The sequence below is a fragment of the Oryza brachyantha genome, chromosome 5, assembly GCF_000231095.2.
Source record: "Oryza brachyantha chromosome 5, ObraRS2, whole genome shotgun sequence".
Taxonomy (NCBI): domain Eukaryota; kingdom Viridiplantae; phylum Streptophyta; class Magnoliopsida; order Poales; family Poaceae; genus Oryza; species Oryza brachyantha.
The window spans coordinates 17,445,720-17,470,360 of record NC_023167.2 but is presented as its reverse complement, the minus strand read 5'-3'; the positions used below and the strand labels follow the sequence as shown (position 1 = coordinate 17,470,360).

The following is a 24,641-nucleotide window of genomic DNA, read 5'->3' as shown; positions in this document are numbered from 1 at the left end:
TACAGCAAAAGCTAGCCGGTCACTGCAGAAGAGGCCTATACCTTTATGCATGGCGTTTCAATCAGAAAAAAAAACGACAGCAACTGCATGCTCTCCAATAGAGGAGATCCAATGGAATGTACCCTTGTAGCAGTACCATCACCTCAGAGACCCAAACCATGAGAACATTTGAGCTCGTGGCTCAGCCAAGTGTTGATTATTGAAGATCGATCAAGAAAAGGCAGCTAGATTGCTTTTTCAGGAGTAGATAGGCATGCAGATGAGCGACAGGGAGGACCATTTCCTGGAGCACATTATTCCAAAGGAAACCTGAAAGAGAGATCGAGAGAGATGAAAGAAAGGATGGTTCATGGCTCGGTTGATCCTCTGGAATAGTCCTCGATCTGCCTCGTAGCATATGCCATCTTGGATCCATATCACAAGGTCGATAGTGAGCTATATAAGCGAAGGTCAAGGAGCAGCTGTGTTCATCCAAGAGAGCGTAAAAAAAAGAAGGAAAAACAAAGATACGCAGCTCTCCGAGAGAGAGAAAATATATCCAAGAGAGCTCCATGGTTCAGAGAATTCAGGTTCAGGTTCAGTCACAGGCAGTGATCAGCAGCGCGCGAGCTGTGAATTACAGGGCGGTTTCTCCTTTGGCACGCATTCGTCATGCCATGCAGCTGAATCTACAGCTACTAGACATGCGTGCCAAAGGAGAATTGCCCTGCGATTCACCAGCACAGCACATGTAGTTTTCAACCCCTGATGCAAGTCCGCAGTGCAAGTATGTTCATAAACTTCATGTGAGCTCGCTTTGCCACTGAAGATGATAACAATTTATTGACTGCCTTGCTGCAGGTGTACTCAGAATGGTTCTCACAGCAAAGCAATCATTTTAACAGTTGCTCTGAAGAACTAGAGATGGAGCAAATAGATTTATTGACATGCCTTCAAAGTGAAGAATAATCGAGCAAGCGTTGCTGGAGTCAAATATTTCTCGGAGAATAATAGACTTGTGGCATTTCTTTTCTTTCTTCTACATGCATGTCAAAAAAAGATATACAGAATCACCTACACTAACCGCAGATCACTGCAGTTACAGAGAATAAATTATGCATACTAAGTTAGCTACACGTAAAATCTAGGGAGTCTCTGCGTCAATGTTTTATCTGGGAGACTTGGTTGAAATACACCTTCCACACAATGCAAGTCTTGATAGAGCCCGCGATTTTCGTGTCCTGATCTTCAGTGCAGAAAGCTGCAGTGAAAAACGGTTATCAGGCAGTCAGCATGCGTGAGAAAAGATCAGTGATTACAGAGGAACTACGAGAAAACAGGATTTGCCTCACCAATTGATTAGCAACAAATGTTACATCCCGTATAATATACAGCAGCTGTTCTTTTAGTATTAAACTAAGGAGTATTGCTAAAGACTATCCTGTTATGAAGTGATTTTTTTAGATAATGTGTTATGAAGTACTTGACACTTGTTTTTGTTTATTACCATTACCTTTCGTCTAGTAGTGCTTGAAGCCTTCCAACAAAGCAAACTCGACCTAGGCTCCAATCTCCTGTAAATAGATTAATAATTAAAATCATATCCATGATTATTTAAAATCAACCGTGTCAACATTTCTATAGTGTGGATGGATCCTACTATTTGATAGCTCTATTAAAATGGAATATTTCTAGGTCAAAATTAGACCGCACAGCTCTAACATTTACCAAAGACTACTCCCTCGATTCCATATTATAAGATGTTTTAGTCCTATCTAGATTTATCCATGAATCAATAAATATCTTTATATGTGTGTCTAAATTCATTAGTATTCATATAAATCTAAAGATGGCCAAAATATCTTATAATGTAAAACGGATGTAATAGCAAGTACTTTTATTAAGTGTTTATTTTAGTGCAATACTTAGAAACTGTAAGTGTCGGTGTGCGCGCGTGTTTGAGAAAAAAGGCCTCACAGCTCTAGCAGTATTTGGGGATCTGATACCTCCAGAGTGCATCTGCTGAAAAAAAATACTACTATGGTATAAGGGACTAGCATAGCACTACTTACAAATTCTCTTGCTCTAGCTTCTCAGCAATCGATATGGCCTTTTGTCTAGACCAACCTCCCTGCTGTGAACAAGTTTCTGCCTTATTAATGACATGAGCAAGAGATACCTTCCCCCTTACTATGCTGTTTTGTCGGCCATGCTCATTATTCACATTTTCTCCTCGAAGAACTATGTTTTCTTGATCCTGTGTTATGAAAGCTGCTTGTTCCCATTCAACCTCATCTCTTCTTTCTTTTGTGGCAACGGCGCTGTTATTTGATTCACCATGCCAGTCCACTTGGGAAGGTCCTACTTCGATAATTTCACCTTCGGTCAATATATGAGGATCGGATTGCATCCATCGCATCTGATTCGAATTAACACCATGGACAGCATTGTCTTTTTGAAGCCTCCTAATTAAATTTTCACCTCTGGAAGAAACTGAACTATGTTTAGTGAAAGACCTCCTTAATGCCACGTTGGAGGCGCTGTCATCAGGATACGGTGAAATAGCTGGAGCATGGCCTCCTCTTGCATCATCCTTTGGTTCGTACCGGATTTCAAGTGTTATAGCAGAAGAAAGGACAGACTCAAATGCATGTAAAATTTGTTCCCTTGACCTCTCAGCTTTGGATTTATTCACACGAGAGCTGAACATCAGTCGCACAGTTGGTGCTGGATGAAAAAAACAAAGTATTAGAAGCAAGATATGTTGGAAACAGTCTAGCTATTATTTCACCAACACAGTATTCTTAAAACATAAACTATTAATTTATTTTCCAGGAATCTGACACTAGTGGGATATGCTTGTTTATGTTTGTTTAGCAGGTGAATCTGAATAACATCAACAAAATTTTAAACTTGCTTTCATCAAGTCTACCATGACAATTTAGTGTCCTTGGGATGGACTGAGAGGTATAATGTTTTATTTACATAAGATCTTTTACTGTCCTTGGGATGTATGAGGTAGAGGTATCTTATACTACTAGCAAAGTATCCATGCTTTGCAACGGTACATCAAATGTTTCATAGATTCTTTGAGAGAGGTAAACTTGTATTCTAAAGATAAAATAAGATATTAATAACATGTAGAAAGATTTTTTCTAACACTAAAGGACATAGAGTAGTTGGTAAAGAAAACAAGATAGGTGGTGGGGTGGCAGATTCACTGCCACCACCATTGTCTTCTTTTAAAGGAGTATCTTATACTATAATACATGTGCCATTACATGGCCTAAGCATGAGTTATCCATCAGTACCACAGCGAAGATTGATGTTTATTACTTGAATACAATGATTCATGGTGTTTAGAAGGTAATAGAGCAGAGGTATCAGGTACCTACCTTTACAGGCACATATAGCAAGCAATTCTATCTTATCGTTTGATTACTTAATGAAACAGCCCATTTATCTATCTCATTGCTTCCAACAATAATAGGTAATCCTTGGATTAGAAATTTTATACATTATATAACTAGTAATAAATAGAGATGAGCAAATACAGGAAATCTTACCTGTGCCTAGGCTGACAGAAATCAACCGTGCTTCTTTAGCAAGCATCTTTCTCACCGAATCCGATTGAACGTGCTCTAGTACAGCCTGCCAAATCATCTCATTGTCGCTTTTGCTGTATCTAGATGCTTCATTCACTCTGGTAGCACCCTTCAACAGTGCATGGCTGCCTGGTGTATGCTCACCACGTTCCTTTCCACTGCGGGTGCGTGCCTCGTTGTTGCCAGAACCATCCCCCAGATTAGCATTTCTTGGTAAAATGTTACTATGATCTATAGCAGCACCCCTTGCTATGTCTCCCTCAGGGCAGGTAAGCAGACCCTGGTTAAAGCTTGCACTTGTGGATGAACTCGGAAGTACATATTGTTTATCAGGAGCAAGTTGAAGCAGAGTCGCTGTAAGCCACGTCATCTTATCATTAGAGACCCTCAACTGTTTTTCAGCTTCAGAGAGTGTTTTCAAGGCCTGACGCAGTTTTTCCATGTCATCTTTTGATACTGTAATCCATATATTAAGATGTTACATTGTGTGGAAGAAGAATGTTTATGGTATCATGATCGATACTAAAAAAGGGGAGGTCAGGTATCCACATACTAGCCCAAACACTACAGTCAACGATGTATTCATTTTATAAACGAAAGACATAAAGAGAATAAGTACTAGTATAAGCAGGTCTATAAATAACAATACATTGGTGAAAAAAAATGCTGGAGCTTGATTTTTACAATACATGACCCATGGATGCATCACCCCCCCCACCCCCACCCCCACCACAGACACACACATCCACCCCACCTATAAATTAATTAGAAGAGAGCTATAAAGAGGGAGTGATGCTGCTTACAGGTCGGATGTTTGAAGAATTTCCTTCGAGTCCTTTCCTGTGTGAATGCATAGGTGCCAGCAAGGATGTCAGTGATTATTGTGGCAAGCTGGGACATCAGAGCCAAAGGCTCAACACCTGTTTCAGTAATATCTCTTAAAGTTTTCACGGTGTTCACAGTGTCAGCAGACAGTGCCAAATCAAGCAAATTAACCAATTTATCATCAGAAACCAAGCCGACCTGTCCAAAGAAAACATATCCAGTTGCCATTGTCAGGTAAATTTTCAAATGAAGTATTTCATACAGTAATATAACAAGAAGTTATTTTATAGCTACTATTAGAATTTATATAATTTTAGAATGCATACAATGTTTAGAGAGAGAAAAATTGAAGTTTCTTTAGTAAAAAACTGCGACCTTCCCACAGTAATGTTTAACGCCTCAAGGCCCATATGCCAAAATTTTGAACACATTCAAGGATAAACTTAAGTATGTCAAGCAATACTGGAGTATCAATGATTAAATCTATAGTAGTAACATGTTTCAGAATTGTAGAATTACAATAGCCTGAATAAAGAATGTTTTACCATTAATTATCTCTGAAGTTAGAAGACAGAAGCAATTTTTATAACTATTGTCAGATACTAACTTACAAGTTCTTGAACAAGCGACATAGAGATTCTCTGCCCAAGCAAGCTCAGTTGATCCAAAGTCATCTCCGCATCCCTCAGTGACCCATCTGACCGAGAAGCAATAAGTTTCAGGGCATCTCTATCAACATCTAGGCCTTCACTGGTGGAAATCCACTGTAAAGTGTTGACAATATCACACTCCTTCAGTTTGGGAAAGAAGAACTTTTGGCACCTTGACACAATTATATGTGGGAGATCGAGATTGGGACTGATAAGTATAAAAACCACACGCCGAGGAGAACGTTCGATGACCTTTGATATGACACTCCACGTATCAGGTGGCAATGTATTGCAATCATCTACTATAAACACCCTGTGCTGCGTTGGTGCGGGTGAAAGCATCACATTATCAAGGATATCCACAATGCTGTCAAGGTCAATGTTACCAACAGGCCCAATCTCCACTAAGTTCCTACTCTTGCCCAGATTGTGTGCGATACATGACGCACATGAATCACAGGGCCTCGGGTGCTCAGGAGAATGGCAATTCAGAGCCTTTGCAAACACCCGAGCGCACGATGTCTTGCCTGTGCCGTGTGGCCCGTAGAACACATACACCAACCCAATCTTCTTCTTCAGAATGGCATTGGAGAGAGCCTGCACCACCAAGCTCTGCCCAACCACGTCCTTGAAAGTCATGGGCAAATACTTCTGCGTGAGGCTCCGGTGCCGGCCACGCTGCGAGCCCCGCGACTTCTGCCCCGACCGTGCCTCCGATGCGAGATCAGAATCCAGCTCGCTGGTCTGATTCGAGAATATCCCGAGCTCCCCCGAGAAGCTCCTGGAAATGCCACCAATGCCATTGCGCACGCCGTCGACGAGCAGAGGCAGTGAGTCAGAGTCCGAACTGGTCGAGGTCAGCCTCGCGGTGACCGGGAAATGCGGATGCGAACGCGAGCCGTCCATGTGACCGCACGAGCCTGCGGAGGTGGCGGCTATGGACCTCCGCGCCGCCGACGCCGACTTGGGGTCGGAGAGGCCGCACGAAAAGCTCCGGCCGGCCATGAGGAAGGATTTGCCGCGGTGGTGGATGCGTGACCAGTTCCAGGGGATGCCGCACACGTTGCGCGAGTCCTGGGACAATTGCGGCCGCTGAAGCTCCTCCCCGCACTCGTCGTCGTCGCCTCCGCCGACGCCGAAGAGGTACCTGTTGCCACAGACGGCCTCCTGCGAGCTGGAGTTCACAGATACGGCGGCGGCGGCGGCAGCGTCCACGGTGGGATCTAGAGACCCGCCGGTGGCAGCCGCGGGAGCGCCGCGCCGACCCGCGCCGCGCTTGAACCGGCGGCGAGGGCGGCGAGACGACTTCGGCTGCGGGTTCTCCGCGAGCTGGTCGAGCAGCGTCTTGAGCGCGCCGGGGCGGGAGCGGCCGTGGGGGTCGGCGTCGCCCCCCTCGGGCTCGGCGGCGACCTTCGACGACGAATCCACTGAGCGCCGGGTCGACGGGTCCCGCAGCGACCTCGAGCGCTGCAGCGCGAGCAGGTCCCGCATCAGCGCGGCCGACGCCGACGCGGACGCGGACGCGGACGACCCCGTGGGGCTCCGCCTCCGGCCCGACGACGCGCTCCCTGCCCCGAGCCCGTGCGCGTGGTGGTGCCGCAGGTGGATGCAGTTGGTCAGGTGGGCGTGCCCGCGCAGGTGCTCGCCGCTCCCCATCCCCGCCGCCGCCCCACGGTCGGGCGGCGCCGGCGCTGCCATTGCGGTGATCCTGGCTCCCCGGCTAGATCATCGCGTCTCCACGTGACCAAAGTGGGTCGGGGCGTGGCCTCGGGGCGCGGCGTCTCCGGAGTCCGAAGTGGCCGTGCTCTCTCCTCCCGACGTCGCGTCGCGTCGCGTCCGCGGCGTGGGGGAGTGGCAATCGTAGGGTTGGAGCCGTTTGGCCGTTGGATGCATCGGCGGCCTCACGTCCGTGCGATTACTGGACTGCGGCGACCGTGACACACGACACCCTTGGTAAGTTCAGTGGTCGCCAAAGTTGCACTAAGGTCATATCGACTAGGCATTTGAAATATCAAATAGCAAATGAAAAAAGTTTTGACATTATATTTTTATAAGTTGTTATTTAGAGGCATATAAAAATTTTCTTTTTTGGCAGATGTGAGAGGTGGTTTACGTCCCTACGTACTTTTTGGTGAAATTTGCTACTCTAGGCTGCCAAATGCTAAATACAAATTTAGATCCATTTTATCAAAAATTGGTTTAAAATGGTAAAACTTTTGCTATTTTAAATGATCTCTGGGCCTAATACAGCTGATTGTATATGCTTTTCCTTTTAGCCTGGCATCTTATCTTTTGGTTTTAAGTTTAGGTTATAATCTAAAATTTAAGTTTTTAATTTTAGATTTAAAGTTGATTTTGAGATTTTTTTTTCATCAAAGTTTTTTTTTCCTGTTTTGGCTTTTAGATCGCTAGTTTTATTTATAAATTATTGTTTATTTATAAAAATATATTTGATTTTCTTTATCTCTGCTTTTTTATAAAAAAGAGCAGTGGTGGTAGTAGTGGACGGTGGTGAATCTATTAGACTGTCACCTATCCGTCACCAACTTTTTTCTATTTTTAAAATACAAAATAACTGAGATATAAATATCAAACTATATTTGTTAACTTTATTTTAATAAGATATTGATGATGCTTTAATAAAATCCAGTCGATACGTATAGGTAGTATGCTAGTTTTCATAATAATAATAAACCTAAAAATTTTCCCTGCATTGCTGCTCGAAAGGGGAGAAGAAACCGAAATGTGCTGATTGCACGTTGTCTCGTCTCTCGTGCTACACTTTAGTTAGATACTCTCTCAGTGTGTGTTCAAAATTAACTTTTATTTTTAGTTTCTCTGGTTTATCTCATAAAAATAATTTTGAGTAATTATTATATTACAACTTAATAAAGTAAAATATAAATACATTAAGATTTATAAGGTATGGGATAGATGCATTAGGTTCAAAAAAGTGAATAATATTTTAATTGTTAGGGTAAAGCGTACCAATTCATTATTTTTTTATTCATAGTTCTTTTCCTTTGTTGACTTACCACGCGCATAGTACTTTGGTCTATGCTTTGCCACCCGGTACCACGAGCATGCGTGCATGTGAACATGTGGTAGTACCATGGCCGACAGACAGCGTCGGTAATTACTGTACCGAACAAGTTAACCAGAGGGTAACGTACCAGTGGGCCCACAGTAGCAATATTAACCCATTAATCGTAGTGTTAGCCGCCAAATCATGAGAAATTATCGTTGCCAAGGACACGGTCGTCGAATCGAGCCAGTAGGCCAGTGTGACGGCACTATACTGGTAGTCTGATAGGAGGAGTACTTTACTACTACAGCGATACACTGTAGCGCCCCTGGTGGGCCCGAAATACAGCGGTGCTCTGCGTGTGGGCCTCCATGTGCTAATTTGTTTGTTTGTCTATTTATAATTTTATATATCGTCGAAATGAACCGGAACAGCGATAGCGGCGAGGGGGTGCGATGTACAGTACACATGCTGGCGTGACCGTGTGGTGGGGGAACGGCTATGGCGTAGTACGGAACTATAGTAGCCTGGGAGACGTGATTTTTTAACGTTTATATATATATAAACGAAGAATTATTTATTAATAGTGTATTTTTATATATGTCGATGTTGAAATAAACTTTGTTGAAAACACTCCAATCAACTCCAAATATAAGGATGAAAATTTAAATTTTAGTTTATAAGCATAAGTAGAAGAAAAAAGATATGGCGTGAGAGTTTTAATAGCTCACGTATGATTATGTTTTTTTTGTCTAGTTAAGATAGAAGATTGATATTATATGATTCACGTGACATCTAATAGGTAAAAATGATAAAATTAATTACTATAAAATTAAAATTATACTTTAAATACACCAGCACACAAGTGTCACACGCGTAAGAGCATGCAAACTCAAGCAACGATGGGCTCCTACATGGGGGCACCCACACGACCGTAGACTTGCAGTCGCACACTCAGAATTTTTAAAAATTTTAATTTTATTTATTAAATAATTTATAAATTTAATTTTGTATTTTAAAAAATCATAAAACTAACCTCCTGCCGCCCTCTAGAAGGGCGTAAAAGTGACATTCCAAACGACCACTCGAGCGCGAGTGACGGCCAGAAATGGCAGCACGGCAAATTTTTACGTTTAGCCAATGTAAAATTTGCTTTGCCGCCCAAATTTTTTTTAGTTTAAACGTGGTTTGATACATATATGTATAATATATAAAATTGTTCAATCACAATTACTACCTTATGACCCCGCACTAGGAGACCAGATTTCGAAGGAAGCATATAACAATACGGATAGGAGAGAGACGATGACCACTCAGCCAAGGTACTATATGTGATTGAACAATTAAATACCGTTTGCCACGTTATCTTTCCGCCCTCCCAGAGGGCGGCAGGAGGGTACTTTTGTGATTTTTTTAAAATGCAAAATTAAATTTGTAAATTATTAATAAAAAAATTCAAAAATTCCACACTCGCAACACCTCTGTTGCTCTGCACCTGAACCGGCTCTGAGGGTTTCTATTTGGTACGGTGCTCAGTTACTCATCATAGCAACAATCCAGCAAAAATTTGAATTTCAGCTCACGATCAAACTGGGACATTTTGAGGGAAAGACGAGAGGGCTCGTACCCCCAAAGGGCGCCGAAACCGAGGGAATGCCTCCAAAGGGAGCCGAAACCGAGGGAAATCATGCTGTTCTCGTCCGTTCCAACCGCAGCTCGGAACGAAACGAAAACGAGCAGATCGATGGGAGGAGTGCACTGTACACTCACGCTGGCACTCCCTGGTGCAGAGAGAGAGCAGTAGCTTCACTTCGCCGCGAGACAACGTGAACGCTGAAAGAAGCGTGCGGCTCCACTTGATCCTCAGTTAACCAGTCCATGGCTTCACTGCACGGAACGGAGGAGGCGTGAGCGCTACTCCACCCCAGCTGCCTAGCTAGCCATACATGTACAAGGTGCCTGGCAATTACTACAGATCATACATGTACTACTGTTAGGACTACAAGGTGTCTGGCAATTACAGTAAGCAGATCATACATGTACTACTGTTAGTCCGTCTCGTACTAAACTTTATTTTTCGATTTCTATCTCTAAAGTTTGATCATTTATCTTATTTAAAAATTTTATAAAAAACTTTAAAAAAATTAGTCACGCATAAAGTATTTTTCATGCTTTATCATCAAGTAATAACAAAAATATTAATTACAAAAAAAATTAAATAAAACAAAGAGTTGAAGCATGATATATAAAAATAAAAAATGATCTTATTTCAGAATGGAGTTAGTACTTTATTATCTTCGGTCTTACGCCTAGAAATTTCATTGGATTTTCTTCGGTCTACCTTGCACGGCCAACACACTGACACACAGATCGTACATGTACTATTGTTACTACTCATTCAATTTATTAATACGGTGTCGATGACTTTTTAGTCTTTATTTTAACCATTCATCTTATTTTAAAAAATATATAATCATTAATTATTTATTATAATTTGATTAATTACTAAAAATACTTTAAATATAACAATAGTCTTATATGTCTGTACAAAATTTTTAAATAAGATAAATAGTTAAACATAAGTCTAAATTAATAGCGTTAAATAAAAAAGATGGAGTATATCATTGTATCAGCACGGGTGATTTCTACACTGATAGACTCTGATGAGAAATTGACAAATCACGCCCTGGTGCTCTACAATACTCTCGTTGTACATGTGGGCTTCTTCACACACATGACACATCTCGGCAGCAAGTAGCCGGAATCCTGCCCACCCCTATGAGGCCATAGACAAAGTATAGCTTGGAATCTGTGCATAAAATTGAACCGTCAACAGATAAGGTTGGTTTGCAATCGCAAGGTCGACTTGGTGTTAACTGAGGAGTATGGCCCCATTTGAGAAAGCCACAAAATTTGGATAATTAAACAATCTAAATTTCTTATAGCTACTCGAAAATCAAAATTCAAAAATATAAAAACAACAAGGCAATATGTAAGGACGAGAACAAATCACGCTTTAGGACATCCACAATGTACCAAAAAATAGTCATTATACAATAGATAATCCCATATAGGCTGTATTTACACAAGGTGGGGGTGATCGTTATAGTATTAACGGTTAAAATAGTCCTTAGTCATATGACTACCCGTAAAAATAAATGCTCTTACATTCTTTTCTTATTTAAGACCTACTATGTTTTCTACTCTATCTATAAACATAGTATTGCAAAGGTTGCCACCATGATCTGTATACATTGCTCATGCCCTTATATATACTTAGGCCCTCAATTCGAGAATTGAGATCAAGTTTGCTAGGAACTGTAGGAGTAGATTATTGAAACAGAATGGCCCAGCCTTTACTTCATCAGCCATCAGCCTAAATCAGCTTCTCCTGGGTCCCTCTGATGCATCATGAATCATTGCTTCTAACCTGCTAAAGAACAGGATGATCCAGACCAATCACTGAAGCATCATTATTCCATGAAGGCTGATGCGTCCAGGCATCCAATCCTGTAATCCATCACAGTTTGTGAGGTCCATGCATGCATTCTTGATGCTGGCACGTTGGATACGTCGTGCCAGATTGGCGTCTGATCGATCAGATCCGGGGATCCGACAACAGCATGCTAGCAGCGATTCTAGAGAGAAAATCAAGAATAAAGATGGTCCCTTGCGCGTTGTCTGAATTGGAATGGCATTTCCGTCTCTCTTTATCCTATCTCCCCAACTTCCTGCTGCTGTATTTTTGAGAAACCCTGATTACCCTTGCTGTGTTTCGTTGCTTCTAAACCTCTGCGATGATTGTCCAGACGACTATTGAAAAATAATCTATGAATAAAATTTTTATATGTGTTCTTAGCGATTTATAAGTAAAGACTGAAATATAAAATAGATAAAAAAAATCTAAAATTAACTCTAAATTTAAAGTTGAAAATTTAATTTAGACTTATAAGCATATGCAAAAACGAAAAGATGAGTATTGGCTCTGGAATAGCACATGTTGAAAAAAATGGTGCCTTTTTTTTAGATAATGCTAAAAATGCATGGCAGGTACTTTGTTCATCCTGGGTGTCTCTCTCTGTCGTTTTGGCTGATCTGTCTGCACTCTGCAGCTTGACCAACTGCATAGCATTGTGTTCAGACGTATTCTTTTTTTTTTTCTTGACGTTGTTCAGACGTGTTCTTTACAGAACAACACAAGCAACCCTTTAACTCATACGAGTCATTTGTACAGCTGGACTAGTTATAGTTTCCATTGCAACCACATATGAGGTACCGCTTCACTACGGTGCAACACTGCAAATACTGCAGTATCGATTATGCAATGAAGTTGTACCCGTGTACAGCTGCTATGTCGGTCCTTCAGTGAAAGCAAGTTCAGAGATAGTGCTGCGTTACAATTTACAACTTATCTAAGAGTAACTGCAGAACCACAAGTAACTTCATTTATGTTCTGAGAAATACATCATTGAGTCAGCGATCAATGAACGATTTACACCATTTACACGGATCTGTTTACTGTTGACGTTGTAATATAAATCTTCACTCAACCATCACGGATCAAATTTGTTGGCTCACTCAAAACGTACTTAGGCAGTTCGTACTTGGCACCTGCAGCAGAGTTTTAAGGATTATTATCAGTCTTGGGCGATATAGCGGATCAAAAATGTATAGCTGGCGAAGAAACAACGAGAATCTCCAATGAAGGCCTTCCCACCTCTCTCGTCATAACAAAGCGTCATGTCAGAATTTGAAACAATGATTCCAGCACTCTCCACTATGGTTTGTGCAAGAGATAATTCAGCTTCAGCAGCAGCCCTAAGTGCATCCCAAATCTCTGTAGAAATACGGTAAGCTAACAGTTATTAACTAAGGTGATATTTATTGGATAATACTGTTAAAACTATGCAACTGTACTAAAAGTTTAATCCATGCTACAGTTAAAAATAAAACATAATGCCAATATGAATGACTTGTACAAACTTTCTTAAATTCAAATTCAACAGGGTGTAGATAAAGATGGACCTTGGAAACTGTGCTCTGAAATCTGATCTAACAATATACTGACATTCAATTGTTTTTCCTTCGACGTAACATGAATTTCATGTGCTGCTAATCCATAAACTCAGGTGGTGATCGTTTCGCTTTTTGATAGAAAAAGTGAAACAACATATTTACAAGTGAAACATAATTTATGAATAAAATTTTTATATACGTGTTCTCGATGATTTGAAAGCAAAGGCTGAAAAATAAACTACGATAAAAAACCTCAAAATCAATTCCAAATTTAAGAGTTGAAAATTCAAAATTTGACTTATAAACATAAGCAAAAGCAAAAAGATGAGCCTTTCAGACTGTTAACTTCTCCCACCATACCAAAATTTAGCTACTTTTCCGCCTACTCCCATCTCTTATTAAATTTATCCACCTACTTTTTCATCCAAACTGATCACAATCATTCCCCAACTAATTTGACCTCTATCCTTAATCCCTGCGAAAAACTTATACTTATATTCTGGGACAAAGGGAGTACTAACAATCCCTGCGAAAAACTTATACTTATATTCTGGGACAAAGGGAGTACTAACAATCCCTGCGAAAAACTTATACTTATATTCTGGGACAAAGGGAGTACTAACTTATTGGTCCTGAGACCTGAGATTATTCTTACCAGGGCAGTCAAATTAAACACGGTGATCCTCAAAGCATTAAGGAATGCAGGGGGAGGGGGGGAACGTACTATGCTATTAACACGTACATATATGTAGCAAAATTGAAGCAATACCAACAGATTAACAGTACATACATGATAGAGAAATTTTATAGATGGAAAAATGTTTTCCTAATTGACTTCGAAAAATCTGATAATACCTTTCTGGCCTCCATAGTGTGGAGCTGTGTCCCAGAATTCTTCACGCATTTGTGAGAGTTGTGCTGGTGTTATTGCCTGAGTGTGCTTCCAAGGTTTTGGTTTTTTGAGTTTCTTACCATGCTCTGTATCAAAGAAGACAGCTAGACATTAGTTATTCAGTTAACACAAAGCTGCAAACGAGCTATCATGTCAAAGAGATCTAAGAAAACCTTCCTAGGATATAAATGTGTGGAATGTGCTAACAAGCAGGAATCTAGTTCCAGGAACTGTTGACAAGTGTGAGATGCAATAATGATTTCTTGTTACCACACAAATACTCTATAAGCCTAAAATTATCTACTGTGTTTAGATGTACGCATCATAATTTTATGAACAGAAAAGTATATCCATCTTTGTTAACTTGGCCTGTATTTAAAGCAGAGGTACAGGCAAATAGGCAATACAACTGTCCAAAGTAGTATAACAAATGCTCGAAATTGAAGGTGCTTCAGCAAACTGACAAATATCTCTAGAGTAACAGGCTGATCCCTTTAACCAGTACAGGAAACAATAAAAACAAGTCTTTGCACTGTTTCACAGTTGAATGTGTATGTCTGAAGGGCTTTTTGATACGATGCAAACGGTGACACCAGATATATATACAATATGCCTCGGAATAGCTGCATCCATGGCGTCCTTCATTCTGCTCGGAGGAGAACCGACCAAGCGTATAGCATTCCCCCACGCGAGGATTATGCTTCACCAACCTGCTAGCGCTTATTATCGGGCAAGAACACCAGAATTTTTACTAGAAGTGGAAGAATTACACAAAGTTCGTGAAATGATCACAAGGGTTTATGCACTAAGAACAGGCAAGCCTTCTTGGGTTGTATCTGAAGACATGGAAAGGGATGTTTTATGTCAGCAGACAAAGCCAAAGCTTATGGACATCTTGATATTGTAGGGGATGAAATGATTGACGAGCATCCTTGAGAAGTACCTTGAGGTACAAAAAATTTTAGTCCAAAATTCCGGTACCTTAAGTTACATTGTATCTCAAGTTACTAAATTTTTATATTGAAAAGTTTGGTACATCGAGGTATTTTTTCAAGGATAGTAAAAAAACTCATTTATGAAATGTTCCACCTAATAAAGCATCTATAACTATAAGTTGTTATAACTCTTTCAGATAAGGAAGGCAAGAATTCAACGATTGGTGAAGGCAAAGTGCTTAATCTGAACAAACTTTTGTTTATTATACTTCGAGAATACTCTGTCATTTCATTTCTCTCATCATAGACTGATGCTACTTTTGCAACATACAAACAAAACGGCTTTTCTCTTTTATGAAAATGATATAGCCATAGCAATCCCCCTGGCATTCAGAATACAGGTAGCGTTATCTTATCACTAACCAAATGCGACCTCCATGACGTAGGAATTTGCACTGCTCACTGTACTGGTAACAGATACCGTCCCCCACATTTAGACATATTAATTCCATGAGAGCATCGTACAATTATGCAACATACCAGCAAATCCGATACACTCCATCACAGTAACAAGCAACCCACACCCACCACACGATACTCAATTTCATCCGAGTCAACAATTCACGACTGGACACTCGCAAGACGCTCAAATCGATAGCTCAAACCATCGAAATTCACAGTCCCCAGGTACAATTCGACCAACAAACGAACCAACTCCTACTAGCCAACCGCGGTTCCGGGGAAACAATCCATCCATCCATCTCGGATCTCAGCACTCAAGGGCGGGGGCGGACGAGACGAGAAGAAACAAAGGAATCGAAGCATCAAAGCAGTAGTAGTAGTACCGTCAACTTTGGGAGTGGATCCAGCGCAGCCCATGGCGACGATCGATCAGACGCTCATGGGGGCACCGAGGGCGCCCTTTCCAGAAGCTTCCGGAAGCGCGGAGCCGGATCTCGCGGCGGGGGGAGGGAGGGTGGTGGGAGACGACGAGCGGAAGAGGGGCGGTGGATTTTAATAAAAGAGGATGGGCGAGTCCGAGCAGGAGACGGCAAGCATCATCATCGGCAAGCGAATTCAGCGGCATACGAGCCTGCAGCTACTGCTGCGAAGGTGGGGTTCGCATCGGTAGTGTTACGCTGACACGTGGGCCCATGAGTAGGTGGGACCGACGTGTCAGTGGCGGCTGGGGTGACGTCACCTTTCGCGGGTGAGGTGTCCCGGCCACGTCACCTGCTGGCTGGACCTGTTCCACGAACGCGAACGCGCGCCACAGAGGTCGCTGGCGAGTGGGCCCCGCCCTTGGCCCATGCGGTCCACGGCGCACGGGGTTCGTGCCTCACCCCCCGTGCGTCCCGGTCTTCGTGGGCCCGGTTCACTGGACCGAAGGACACTGGCGTGTGGGGCCCCGATGTCGCGGGCCAATCCACGTTCGGTGCACAGCGCCTCCCCTCCTTCCCTTCCCTTCCCGTCCCTTCCCGTCGCGGCGTCCTGCCCACCTCTTCTCCGCCATTTTTCCCCCGCATCTGGAGCTTTAAACCCCGAAATCCTAACCACTGCGCCGCCGCCGTCGCTGCCGCCGCCGCAGTCGCCATGAACGCCTTTCGGTTCCTCGGGGACATGACCCACCTCTTCTCGGTCCTCGTCCTCCTGCTCAAGATCTACGCCACGAAGTCATGCTCAGGTGAGCGGTTCAGTGGGTAGGGTTTCGGGCGGTTGGGATTAGGGGCGTCTCCGCTCACGGATCTGTGTGTTGGCGCAGGTGTGTCGAGGAAGACGCAGGAGCTGTACATGGTGGTGTTCGTGGCGAGGTACATGGACCTATTCACGGACTACATCTCGCTCTACAACTCGGTGATGAAGGTGGTGTTCATCACCAGCTCGGCGGCGATCGTGTGGTGCATGCGGCGCCACCCGCAGGTGCGGCGCACGTACGACAGGGATCAGGACACCTTCCGCCACGTGGTGCTAGTCGCCGCTTCCTTCGTCCTCGCGTTGATCTTCAACGAGCGGTTCACCTTCCGCGAGGTGATGTAATGTGATCTGACCTGCATTTATTTGTTCACTGCATTGTCCAATTGATGCTGCAAGGAGATGCAGACGCAGCGATTAATTCTGATGAACCTATATGCATTAAGAAACATGATATATCTGCTTAATAAGTTTTCCCATGCTACATTTCGTTGCCTGGAACCATAATTAAAATCTGTGGGCAAGGCTGCTAGCTATGTGCAATGTAACCTTAACAGATTTATCTCAGTATGTCTACTGGAGCCATACTAGCAATCTCAGACTGAAATAAGACTATAGGTCCAATCATATTTTTGTTTGGTGAATAAATGAGGATACTCTGTTAATAAAAATCTACTTGAATAAGGGCTATAAGGCAATACTGTCTGATGACTGTTTCTCGAAGACTCTGTTATGGAGGCTCGAATCAATATCTGAAGGTAGCATCTCCATAGAATGTAACAAAAGATTTGGTGACCAATATTTGTATTTATCCTATTAATTTCATATTTTAGAAACCTATATACTATTTGCTCAGTATACACCACTCTGCACCATTTAGTATTTCTTCCTTTTGGCTAAATCCTTTTTTTTATCTATTTTTATTTGTATGGTGCCTATTATATTCTTTAATGTGACCACTTTTGCCCCCTAAAGTGCATACTTCTTCCTCTTGTTTCTACTGGAACTAATTAATGAGAAACTCAGAATGATGCATAATAGCAAATTAGTAAAACATGGTCATATTGCACTTACATCTGCTAGTATGATACACAGATTTTGTTATAAGATAATGTGACTATGCAGATCTGCTGGGCATTTTCGATTTATTTGGAGGCAGTGGCAATTCTCCCTCAGTTAGTTTTGCTGCAGAGAAGCAGAAATGTGGATAACTTGACTGGACAATATGTCTTATTCCTCGGGTACGCGTTTTACTGCAGAAGCTTTTTAGCATAACATATTTATACCTGATTCCTGCATTACAAGAGAATGAATCTTGTTTGCTTTTCATGCTTCAACGACTTCTGTTGTAGTCTCCAAGTTTATGTTGGAGACGTAAACTAGATGCATGTGTTATATAATTAGCTTTTGTTTTTGTCCTACTTGGGTTGGAGAATATTGAACGCCTGTAATTTATTCTTTTTCTTTGTAGATATGTGACTTATTCATTCTATCATTTATCCTTCTGATCATAAACTTCGGCACATCCAATGCACCCCATCAATTCTTAGGCCCCCTTTGATTGTAGGGATAGCATAGGAAATTTAGAGGATTTTAATCCTATGGAAAAAATTCCTATGAGAGCTTTTGAAACAAAGGATTACATCCTACACTTTCCTTTAAAATTCCTATGGATTGGGCAATCCTATAGAGATTTTGGAGGAAAATAAACATGAGGTCCTACCTCATGTTTCTTCTTCCCATGACTCTAAGCCCCTCTTAAATTCCTGTGTTTTTCTTGTGGTCCAATCAAATGGTCATTCCTACGTTTTTCCTGTATTTTGCAATCCTCTGTTTTACAGATACATTCCTGTCAGAATCCTATGTTTTCCTATTCCTCTGTTTTTTTATTCCTTTGATTCAAAGGGGCCCATAGTTCTCTTTCATCGATCTTCCTGTTTTCTGGGCTAGTTCTAGGCTTAACTCACTTTCTTTAAGACTTGAGTATTTTAGGGTTTATTAAGCTTAGGGGGTGATTGTTTGGCTTTTTAAAAGAAAAGGGCAAATGGTGTATTTGCAAATGAAAAATAATTTGTGAATAAAACTTTTATATATATATTCTTAGCGATCTAAAAGCCAAGGCTGAAAAATAAACTGTGATGAAAAAAATCTCAAAATCTACTCCGAATTTAAGGTTGAAAATTCAAATTTTGATTTGTAAGCATAAGCAAAAGTGAAAAGATGTGGTACATTTTGGAATATACATTATGACCAGATTCGTATCAGGGCATGGTGTTAATCTAAATATTGAAAGATTGACATACTGCTATGTTCCCAGTTTGCCTCCTTCAAATCATACTATACTTGTTTTGCAGTGCCTACCGTGCATTTTACATCCTAAACTGGATTTACCGTTACTTCACGGAGGGCCACACCAGCAGATGGATTCGTAAGTCTCTGACCTTTATATGCTTTTGTTTCATATCCTATATTCTGTATATAGAAAAGGATTTCTGATGATCTATTTCTTCCAGCTTGGATTGCTGGTTTGGTCCAAACAGCTCTTTATGCAGATTTCTTCTACTATTATTTCTTAAGGTAAACTGCATACTGTTTTCAAACATCATTTACAGACTCTTTGGCTACTGACAATTCTATGTCAATCATTGCAGTTGGAAGAACAATGTGAAGCTTGAACTGCCTGCTTGATAATTCTTGGTCACGCCAGAAAAGTAGCACATTACATGAGAAGTTATCGAGATGAGTTGATAATTGGCACATACTTGGTAATGAAGTGGGCAGTTGCAATTTGTACCCTTGTGACTATGAAAATTGATGATGTTCGTGTGATGATTTCCCTTGGCAAAGGCTACGTTTCAGAAGCTAACAGTTGCTACTGCACAGAAGTAGACTAGTTCCTTTTTGGACCTCATACTGAAATGGAAAATCGCACCCAATTCATTTGGTTTGTTGTTTGCAGCTCTATTACACTTGATGTAAACAAACAGAGTGATTTCCAGTGGTCTTGTCAGCTTATGTAAAAACCAGTGCACTCTGAACCATGTGCTTTTGCTGCTCTTCGACATACCCGAAAGGCAGACACTTGACTGTTCTGCATGTATCTTCAATGTTGCTTATCAATCGTGGAAGTCGTAACATGTGATGGTTAAACTGTATAATTATGGCTCCTTTGTAATACAGGATTCGAAAACCACAGGAATAGAATAAACACAAGATTTACGATTTCATAACAACTTAATCCTATAGAATACCAAATCATAGTAATTGCTCAATTATGTTGTTTAGTTACTTTGTAGAAAAATTGGACCAGGAAATTTTTCAATAGGTTTGGGCTCATAGTAGTTATTTTCCCCAAAATTCTTAAAACATATGTCTAAGTTTCAGGTCATTCCAAAGGAATTCTAGAATTTATTTCTTTGATCCAAATAAGCATATAAGAAAAAAATTTCAACGGATTCATATGCTATAAATTTTGTCTAAAATTTCTTTGTTGCAAAGGTGCCCTTGTCATCTGATAGCGTGAAGCCGTGAACTGGGTGCTGGTAATTCAGCCAGTCTCTATCGCGATTGCGTTAATCTTTACGACCTCATGTCGTTCAGATTAGCATCAATATATAAGAACTAACTACATTATTATCTTCATGCTGACCTTGGACCAACCCCTTTTGCAGTATTTTATCCTGCCATCAGTTTTCCGAACATTCCAAGGCTTGCCTACCCACTCTCTTTGCATCGCCTTGACAGAAAATAACGCCACCCACTACCTTTGGTATCGCCTTAGAACAACACAACCTCGGACAGTAAATGACAGAGACCGGCGAAGTGATCAGTATTTTTTCCTGTTGAAGACCAGTCCTCGTAAAGGATCATATTACAACAAACATCATTAGTACCCTCGTCTCTTTACTTATGTTTATAAGTTAAAATTTAAAAGTTTAATTCTATACTTAGAGTTTTTTAGATTTTTTTATCGTAGTTTGTTTAGACCTCGTCTTTAGATCATATGAACACATGTATAAAAAAACTATTTATAGAGTATTTTTTATTTGTAAACATGTCATTTGGCCTATAAGAAAATAACCCTAAGAAAACATCTCTATCTTTATTTTTTTTTATCATCCGATATAACTATATAAAACTCTTGTAGCGTGATCTTTTTCTTGCTATAAGGGTAAGCGAAACGGCTTAACTAATGATTAAAAAATAATTTATGTGTAAAAATTTTATATATATGTTCAATAAATTACGCTGAAAAACTTTAAATATAAGTAAGTTTTAAATTCAAATTTTTAGTTTACAAGTTCGAGCATAGACGAAAAGATCGTTGGAACTGAACGGGCTGGAAGCATCTCTACACCATAGCCTGCATAAACTACATAAATTGCGTATTCACACCTGCTCAGAAGTCAGAAGTCAGGACAACGCTTTGGTGGTTTCCTTTCCACCACGCAGCCAAAAAACAAAGGGTTAATTTTTCCCTTCTGTTTTATAAATTAAAATTAAAATTTTTAACTTTATATTTTAAGTTGATTTAAAGTTTGTTATTATGACTTATTTTCTAGATAAAAACATATTTATAAAAAATATTTATAAATTATTTTTTACTTATAATTTCCCGTTTCGCTTTTCCAGTAACAACTAAAAGATGACCACCATAGTTGGTCGTGAGCACCATTATCATATCACGTCCTCGGCGCAAAATACAGAAGCTTCGCGATTGCAATCGTCAACAAACCCAATCTCTCCGCTGCGGTTGGGGGGCAGTTCGTGAAATCGTGATTCGTGAGTCAAATCTGGTTGCGTTGACAGCCGCCGAGATCTCCCAAGTCTCCAGGCAAGCAAAAATCGGTCGTTGATAATCATCTCCGGCCGGGCGAGTTTCGCCGGCTCTGCAAACCCCCGCCGCCGCCGCCACGATGTGCACGCTGGAGCAGCGCGGCCGCGTGTTCGTGCTTACGCTCACGGGAGACGGCGAGCACCGCCTCGGCCACTCCCTCATCGGCTCCATCCGCTCCGCCGTCGTGTCCGTCGCGGCGGCGGCGGCGGCTGAGCCGGGCGCGGCGCTCGTGACCGTGGCCGACGGCCGCTTCTTCTCCAACGGCCTCGACATCGGGCCGGGCGGGCTGCCCCCCGCGCGGGTCGGGGAGCTCGTCGTTGCCCTCCGCCCCCTCGCCGCCGACCTCCTCGCGCTCCCCATGCCCACCGTCGCCGCCGTCACGGGCCACGCCTCCGCCGCGGGATTCCTCCTCGCGCTCTGCCACGACTACCGCCTCATGCGCGCCGACCGCGGCGTGCTCTACATGAGCGAGGTCGATATCGGCCTCCCACTCCCGCCCTACTTCGTCGCCGTCCTCCGCGCCAAGATCACCGCCGCTCACGCGCTCCGGGACGTCACCCTCCGCGGCAGGAAGCTCAAGGCCGCGGAGGCCAAGGAGATGGGCATCGTCGACGTTGTTTGCCCCACCGCGGCTGAAACGGCGGCTGAGGCCATCAAGCTCGCCGAGCAGTTGGCGGCGAGGAAGTGGAACGGGAGCGTCTACTCGTCCATTAGAATCTCCATGTTCCCTGACGCTTGCAGGTCCGTCGGAATTGGGGAGGAGAGCGATGAGGAGAAGAGGAAGCACTTCGCTTCTAGGCTCTGAAGATCTGAAAGGTACGTCAGAGTTCACAACTTTCCATCCCAAGTCAGCTGTATGTGAATTGCTTGCTGAAATTACTGTTCGTAGATGAAAATATTTCAGTTTGATTCCTGCTTGTTTCGTTATGTACAAAGCATTCACTTCAATGTCTTGACTATATTGAAATCATTACGTGATCTGGAGTCTATAATATAGACTCACTCCATCCCAATATAAAAGTATTTATGGCACCATAGAGACAAGAAGAAATAACTTAAATGCCCTCTTTAATGGAGATTGTATGGTATGAGAGTTAGATAGGGGTAAAATAGATAAAGATCTAAATATGGGGTAATTGATGGGACCTGTACTTTACAAATGCACTCTTTATTACACAAATTTGCATACCAGAAAGACACCTATTATGGGATAGATGAAAGTGATATACTACTTAAAAGTGGGCTTTAGGTGTAATGCTTAAGATATTGACTTTAATTAGATATGGGTCTGTACTCAAGTTTAGTTTTTCTCAATTATTAATCTAATTCGATTTAAGAAAATCGACATGCACAGAAAATGGATCCAACATGTGAAGATAAGAACTTCTAGAAGCTTCTTTCTAGGTTGTGTTGGGCCATTGTTTCTGGTAAAAAAGTACTCCCTCCGATCATTAATGTTTGTCGTTAGGACAAAGCGTTATAGTCAAAATATAGCTAATTTGCATGTCTGAAACGTCATATATAAATGACCGGAGGTAGTAGCATTTCCCCGCTTCTTCCCCATCTATCTATCGTGGTGTCAACTCATTTCTACCTTTATGTACTTGTAATGAATGTATATCCATCAGATAGTCTAGTAAGTTTGATATAATTGTGAGCCAATCAATTGTTACGTTCTGCTAATGCTAGATGAGTCTTAGTCTAGATGTTACTTTGTGCTTTGAGGCAGGGCTCATCAATGATGGGATGACATCATGTTCTGAACTCTCCTCATTGTTATTTGGTTTCTCAGAACTTTTGTAGCTACTGGCGCTTTTCTCATAATGGAAAGGGGAAGGCTTGACTCCTTTGTTCTGAAAAAAAAGAGCCAATCTATTGGCTCAATATTAATCTTGTTCTGTGGTTTGTGACATAGGAAGTTGCACCAAATGACCAAAACTGTTAGTTTCTACTGGATAAATTCATAACCTTTGCAATTATATTCCATCGCTTGTCTGTAACTGACTTACTGCTTGCATGGAACTACAGTGCATAAAACATTTGTTGAGTTGAATCATAATTTAGCACATGTATGTTTGAAATTCATTCTTGTTTACTGTTCCATCGTTTCATATGTTGAGTCGACGAAAAACTTTGTACCTTTGTAAACTGGTTAATATAACTTGGTTTATTGAAAAACGGAAGCTATAGCTAGCAGGCCTGGATAAGTATGAAGAGTGGTTAGCAATCTGTTACAAAGAATCCTTTGCAAAACTGAAAATATCCATCCCCTTAGTTTCTTTGATCTCACTACAGTATGACAGTATTGTGTGACCACTGACCAAAACTTAAGAAAAAGGCTGATGTATTTTAGAGGAATTTGATAAAGAATTGATCTTTGTTTGTATCTCAAAATAGGTGAACTTAAATAGTATTGCCTCTGTCCTCTTTTCTTATATAAACCACATTACCCTTTTCAGAATCGTTCATCATCTTCATTTGCAAGATGCACATGTAGATTTACCTAACATTATGAACTCATGATCCTTTTTCTCCATCCTTTTTTTTCAGGGGTTATGTGGAAATGGGCCATTGAACACTTCTCACATCCTATGTGTACATTGGCTAACCAAGTAGCCATGGATGCTATGCATGAAGGACTCAATAATACCAGTATATAATTTCTGGAAAGCATTGTATTTGCTGCTGTATCTGCAACTGAGAAATATATTCTAGTTCCTCACACCAACACTTACTTGAAAATTGTTCACTGTGAAATTACCATATGTTCTGTTCTTCCTGGAATTTTGGGGGTTAGAGAAGGTTTAATTAACGTCATTGTCCAGATGACGATCGATGGCACCTGGCCAACTGCCACATTCCAGCATATCAGAAAATCTGTGGAGGTACCGTGCAAGGCAATGGTGCCTTGGGCGGCTTCTGCCGTTGCGGATGGCCGGCATTCTTGAGGCTGTTTTGTGATGGGGACAGAAAAGAGTCAACTGAACTAGTGAGCTCTTCGCAGGCTGGATGGGGACCCTGACCTGAACCAACCATTATGTTTTTCTTTCCATTACACACGAGAATGCGTATCTCTCGTTCTTCATGTATAATTTCAATGGTCTCTCCCACGTTCTTTGTGCCCTCACGTTACCTATTAGTTATTCCCACGTCGTTCGCAATCGCATTCGTACAAAGATTGTAGG

At 41.6% G+C, this 24,641-nt stretch overlaps 4 protein-coding genes and 1 long non-coding RNA gene across 5 annotated transcripts; 3 read left to right on the top strand and 2 right to left on the bottom strand.

The window, feature by feature from the left end:
* The first annotated feature begins 490 nt into the window (after nt 1-490).
* Nucleotides 491-1,113, top strand: LOC121054524. The gene is made up of 2 exons (XR_005811904.1): nt 491-766; nt 841-1,113. It is a non-coding gene; the product is annotated as an uncharacterized LOC121054524 (long non-coding RNA).
* A 16-nt stretch (nt 1,114-1,129) lies between these two features.
* LOC102706946 (protein STICHEL-like 4) lies at nt 1,130-6,860 on the bottom strand. The gene is made up of 6 exons (XM_015837183.2): nt 5,021-6,860; nt 4,388-4,607; nt 3,546-4,040; nt 2,052-2,706; nt 1,493-1,553; nt 1,130-1,240 (listed from the first exon to the last, which is right to left on the bottom strand). The coding sequence occupies exons 1-6, from the start codon at nt 6,755-6,757 to the stop codon at nt 1,148-1,150; spliced, it is 3,261 nt and encodes a 1,086-aa protein (XP_015692669.2). The 5' UTR covers nt 6,758-6,860; the 3' UTR covers nt 1,130-1,147.
* A 5,455-nt stretch (nt 6,861-12,315) lies between these two features.
* LOC102717618 (ubiquitin domain-containing protein 1-like) lies at nt 12,316-16,006 on the bottom strand. The gene is made up of 4 exons (XM_006654626.2): nt 15,773-16,006; nt 13,956-14,078; nt 12,802-12,921; nt 12,316-12,695 (listed from the first exon to the last, which is right to left on the bottom strand). The coding sequence occupies exons 1-4, from the start codon at nt 15,804-15,806 to the stop codon at nt 12,631-12,633; spliced, it is 342 nt and encodes a 113-aa protein (XP_006654689.1). The 5' UTR covers nt 15,807-16,006; the 3' UTR covers nt 12,316-12,630.
* Nucleotides 16,007-16,375: 369 nt separating this feature from the next.
* LOC102717343 (ER lumen protein-retaining receptor A) lies at nt 16,376-19,774 on the top strand. Its single transcript, XM_006654625.3, has 6 exons — nt 16,376-16,611; nt 16,690-16,955; nt 17,745-17,860; nt 18,974-19,047; nt 19,133-19,196; nt 19,271-19,774. Exons 1-6 carry the CDS (start codon nt 16,521-16,523, stop codon nt 19,305-19,307), a joined length of 648 nt encoding a protein of 215 aa, XP_006654688.1. The 5' UTR covers nt 16,376-16,520; the 3' UTR covers nt 19,308-19,774.
* A 1,503-nt stretch (nt 19,775-21,277) lies between these two features.
* Nucleotides 21,278-24,552, top strand: LOC102717067 (enoyl-CoA delta isomerase 2, peroxisomal-like). Its single transcript, XM_006654624.3, has 2 exons — nt 21,278-22,272; nt 24,007-24,552. The coding sequence occupies exon 1, from the start codon at nt 21,536-21,538 to the stop codon at nt 22,259-22,261; it is 726 nt and encodes a 241-aa protein (XP_006654687.2). The 5' UTR covers nt 21,278-21,535; the 3' UTR covers nt 22,262-22,272; nt 24,007-24,552.
* The last annotated feature ends 89 nt before the right edge of the window (nt 24,553-24,641 follow it).

Coding starts and splice junctions, on each gene's coding strand:
- LOC102717067 (XM_006654624.3), top strand. CDS start 21,536: ATGTGCACGCTGGAGCAGCGCGGCCGCGTGTTCGTGCTTACGCTCACG.
- LOC102706946 (XM_015837183.2), bottom strand. CDS start 6,757: ATGGCAGCGCCGGCGCCGCCCGACCGTGGGGCGGCGGCGGGGATGGGG. Junction 4,041..4,387: donor ATTCTTCAAACATCCGACCT/GTAAGCAGCATC, acceptor TATGGATTACAG/TATCAAAAGATGACATGGAA. Junction 1,554..2,051: donor AAGCTAGAGCAAGAGAATTT/GTAAGTAGTGCT, acceptor ATCTATTTACAG/GAGATTGGAGCCTAGGTCGA.
- LOC102717343 (XM_006654625.3), top strand. CDS start 16,521: ATGAACGCCTTTCGGTTCCTCGGGGACATGACCCACCTCTTCTCGGTC. Junction 16,956..17,744: donor AGCGGTTCACCTTCCGCGAG/GTGATGTAATGT, acceptor GTGACTATGCAG/ATCTGCTGGGCATTTTCGAT. Junction 19,048..19,132: donor CCACACCAGCAGATGGATTC/GTAAGTCTCTGA, acceptor TATTTCTTCCAG/CTTGGATTGCTGGTTTGGTC.
- LOC102717618 (XM_006654626.2), bottom strand. CDS start 15,806: ATGGGCTGCGCTGGATCCACTCCCAAAGTTGACG. Junction 14,079..15,772: donor ATCCACTCCCAAAGTTGACG/GTACTACTACTA, acceptor TCTTTGATACAG/AGCATGGTAAGAAACTCAAA. Junction 12,696..12,801: donor GCTTTGTTATGACGAGAGAG/GTGGGAAGGCCT, acceptor ACTCTGCTGCAG/GTGCCAAGTACGAACTGCCT.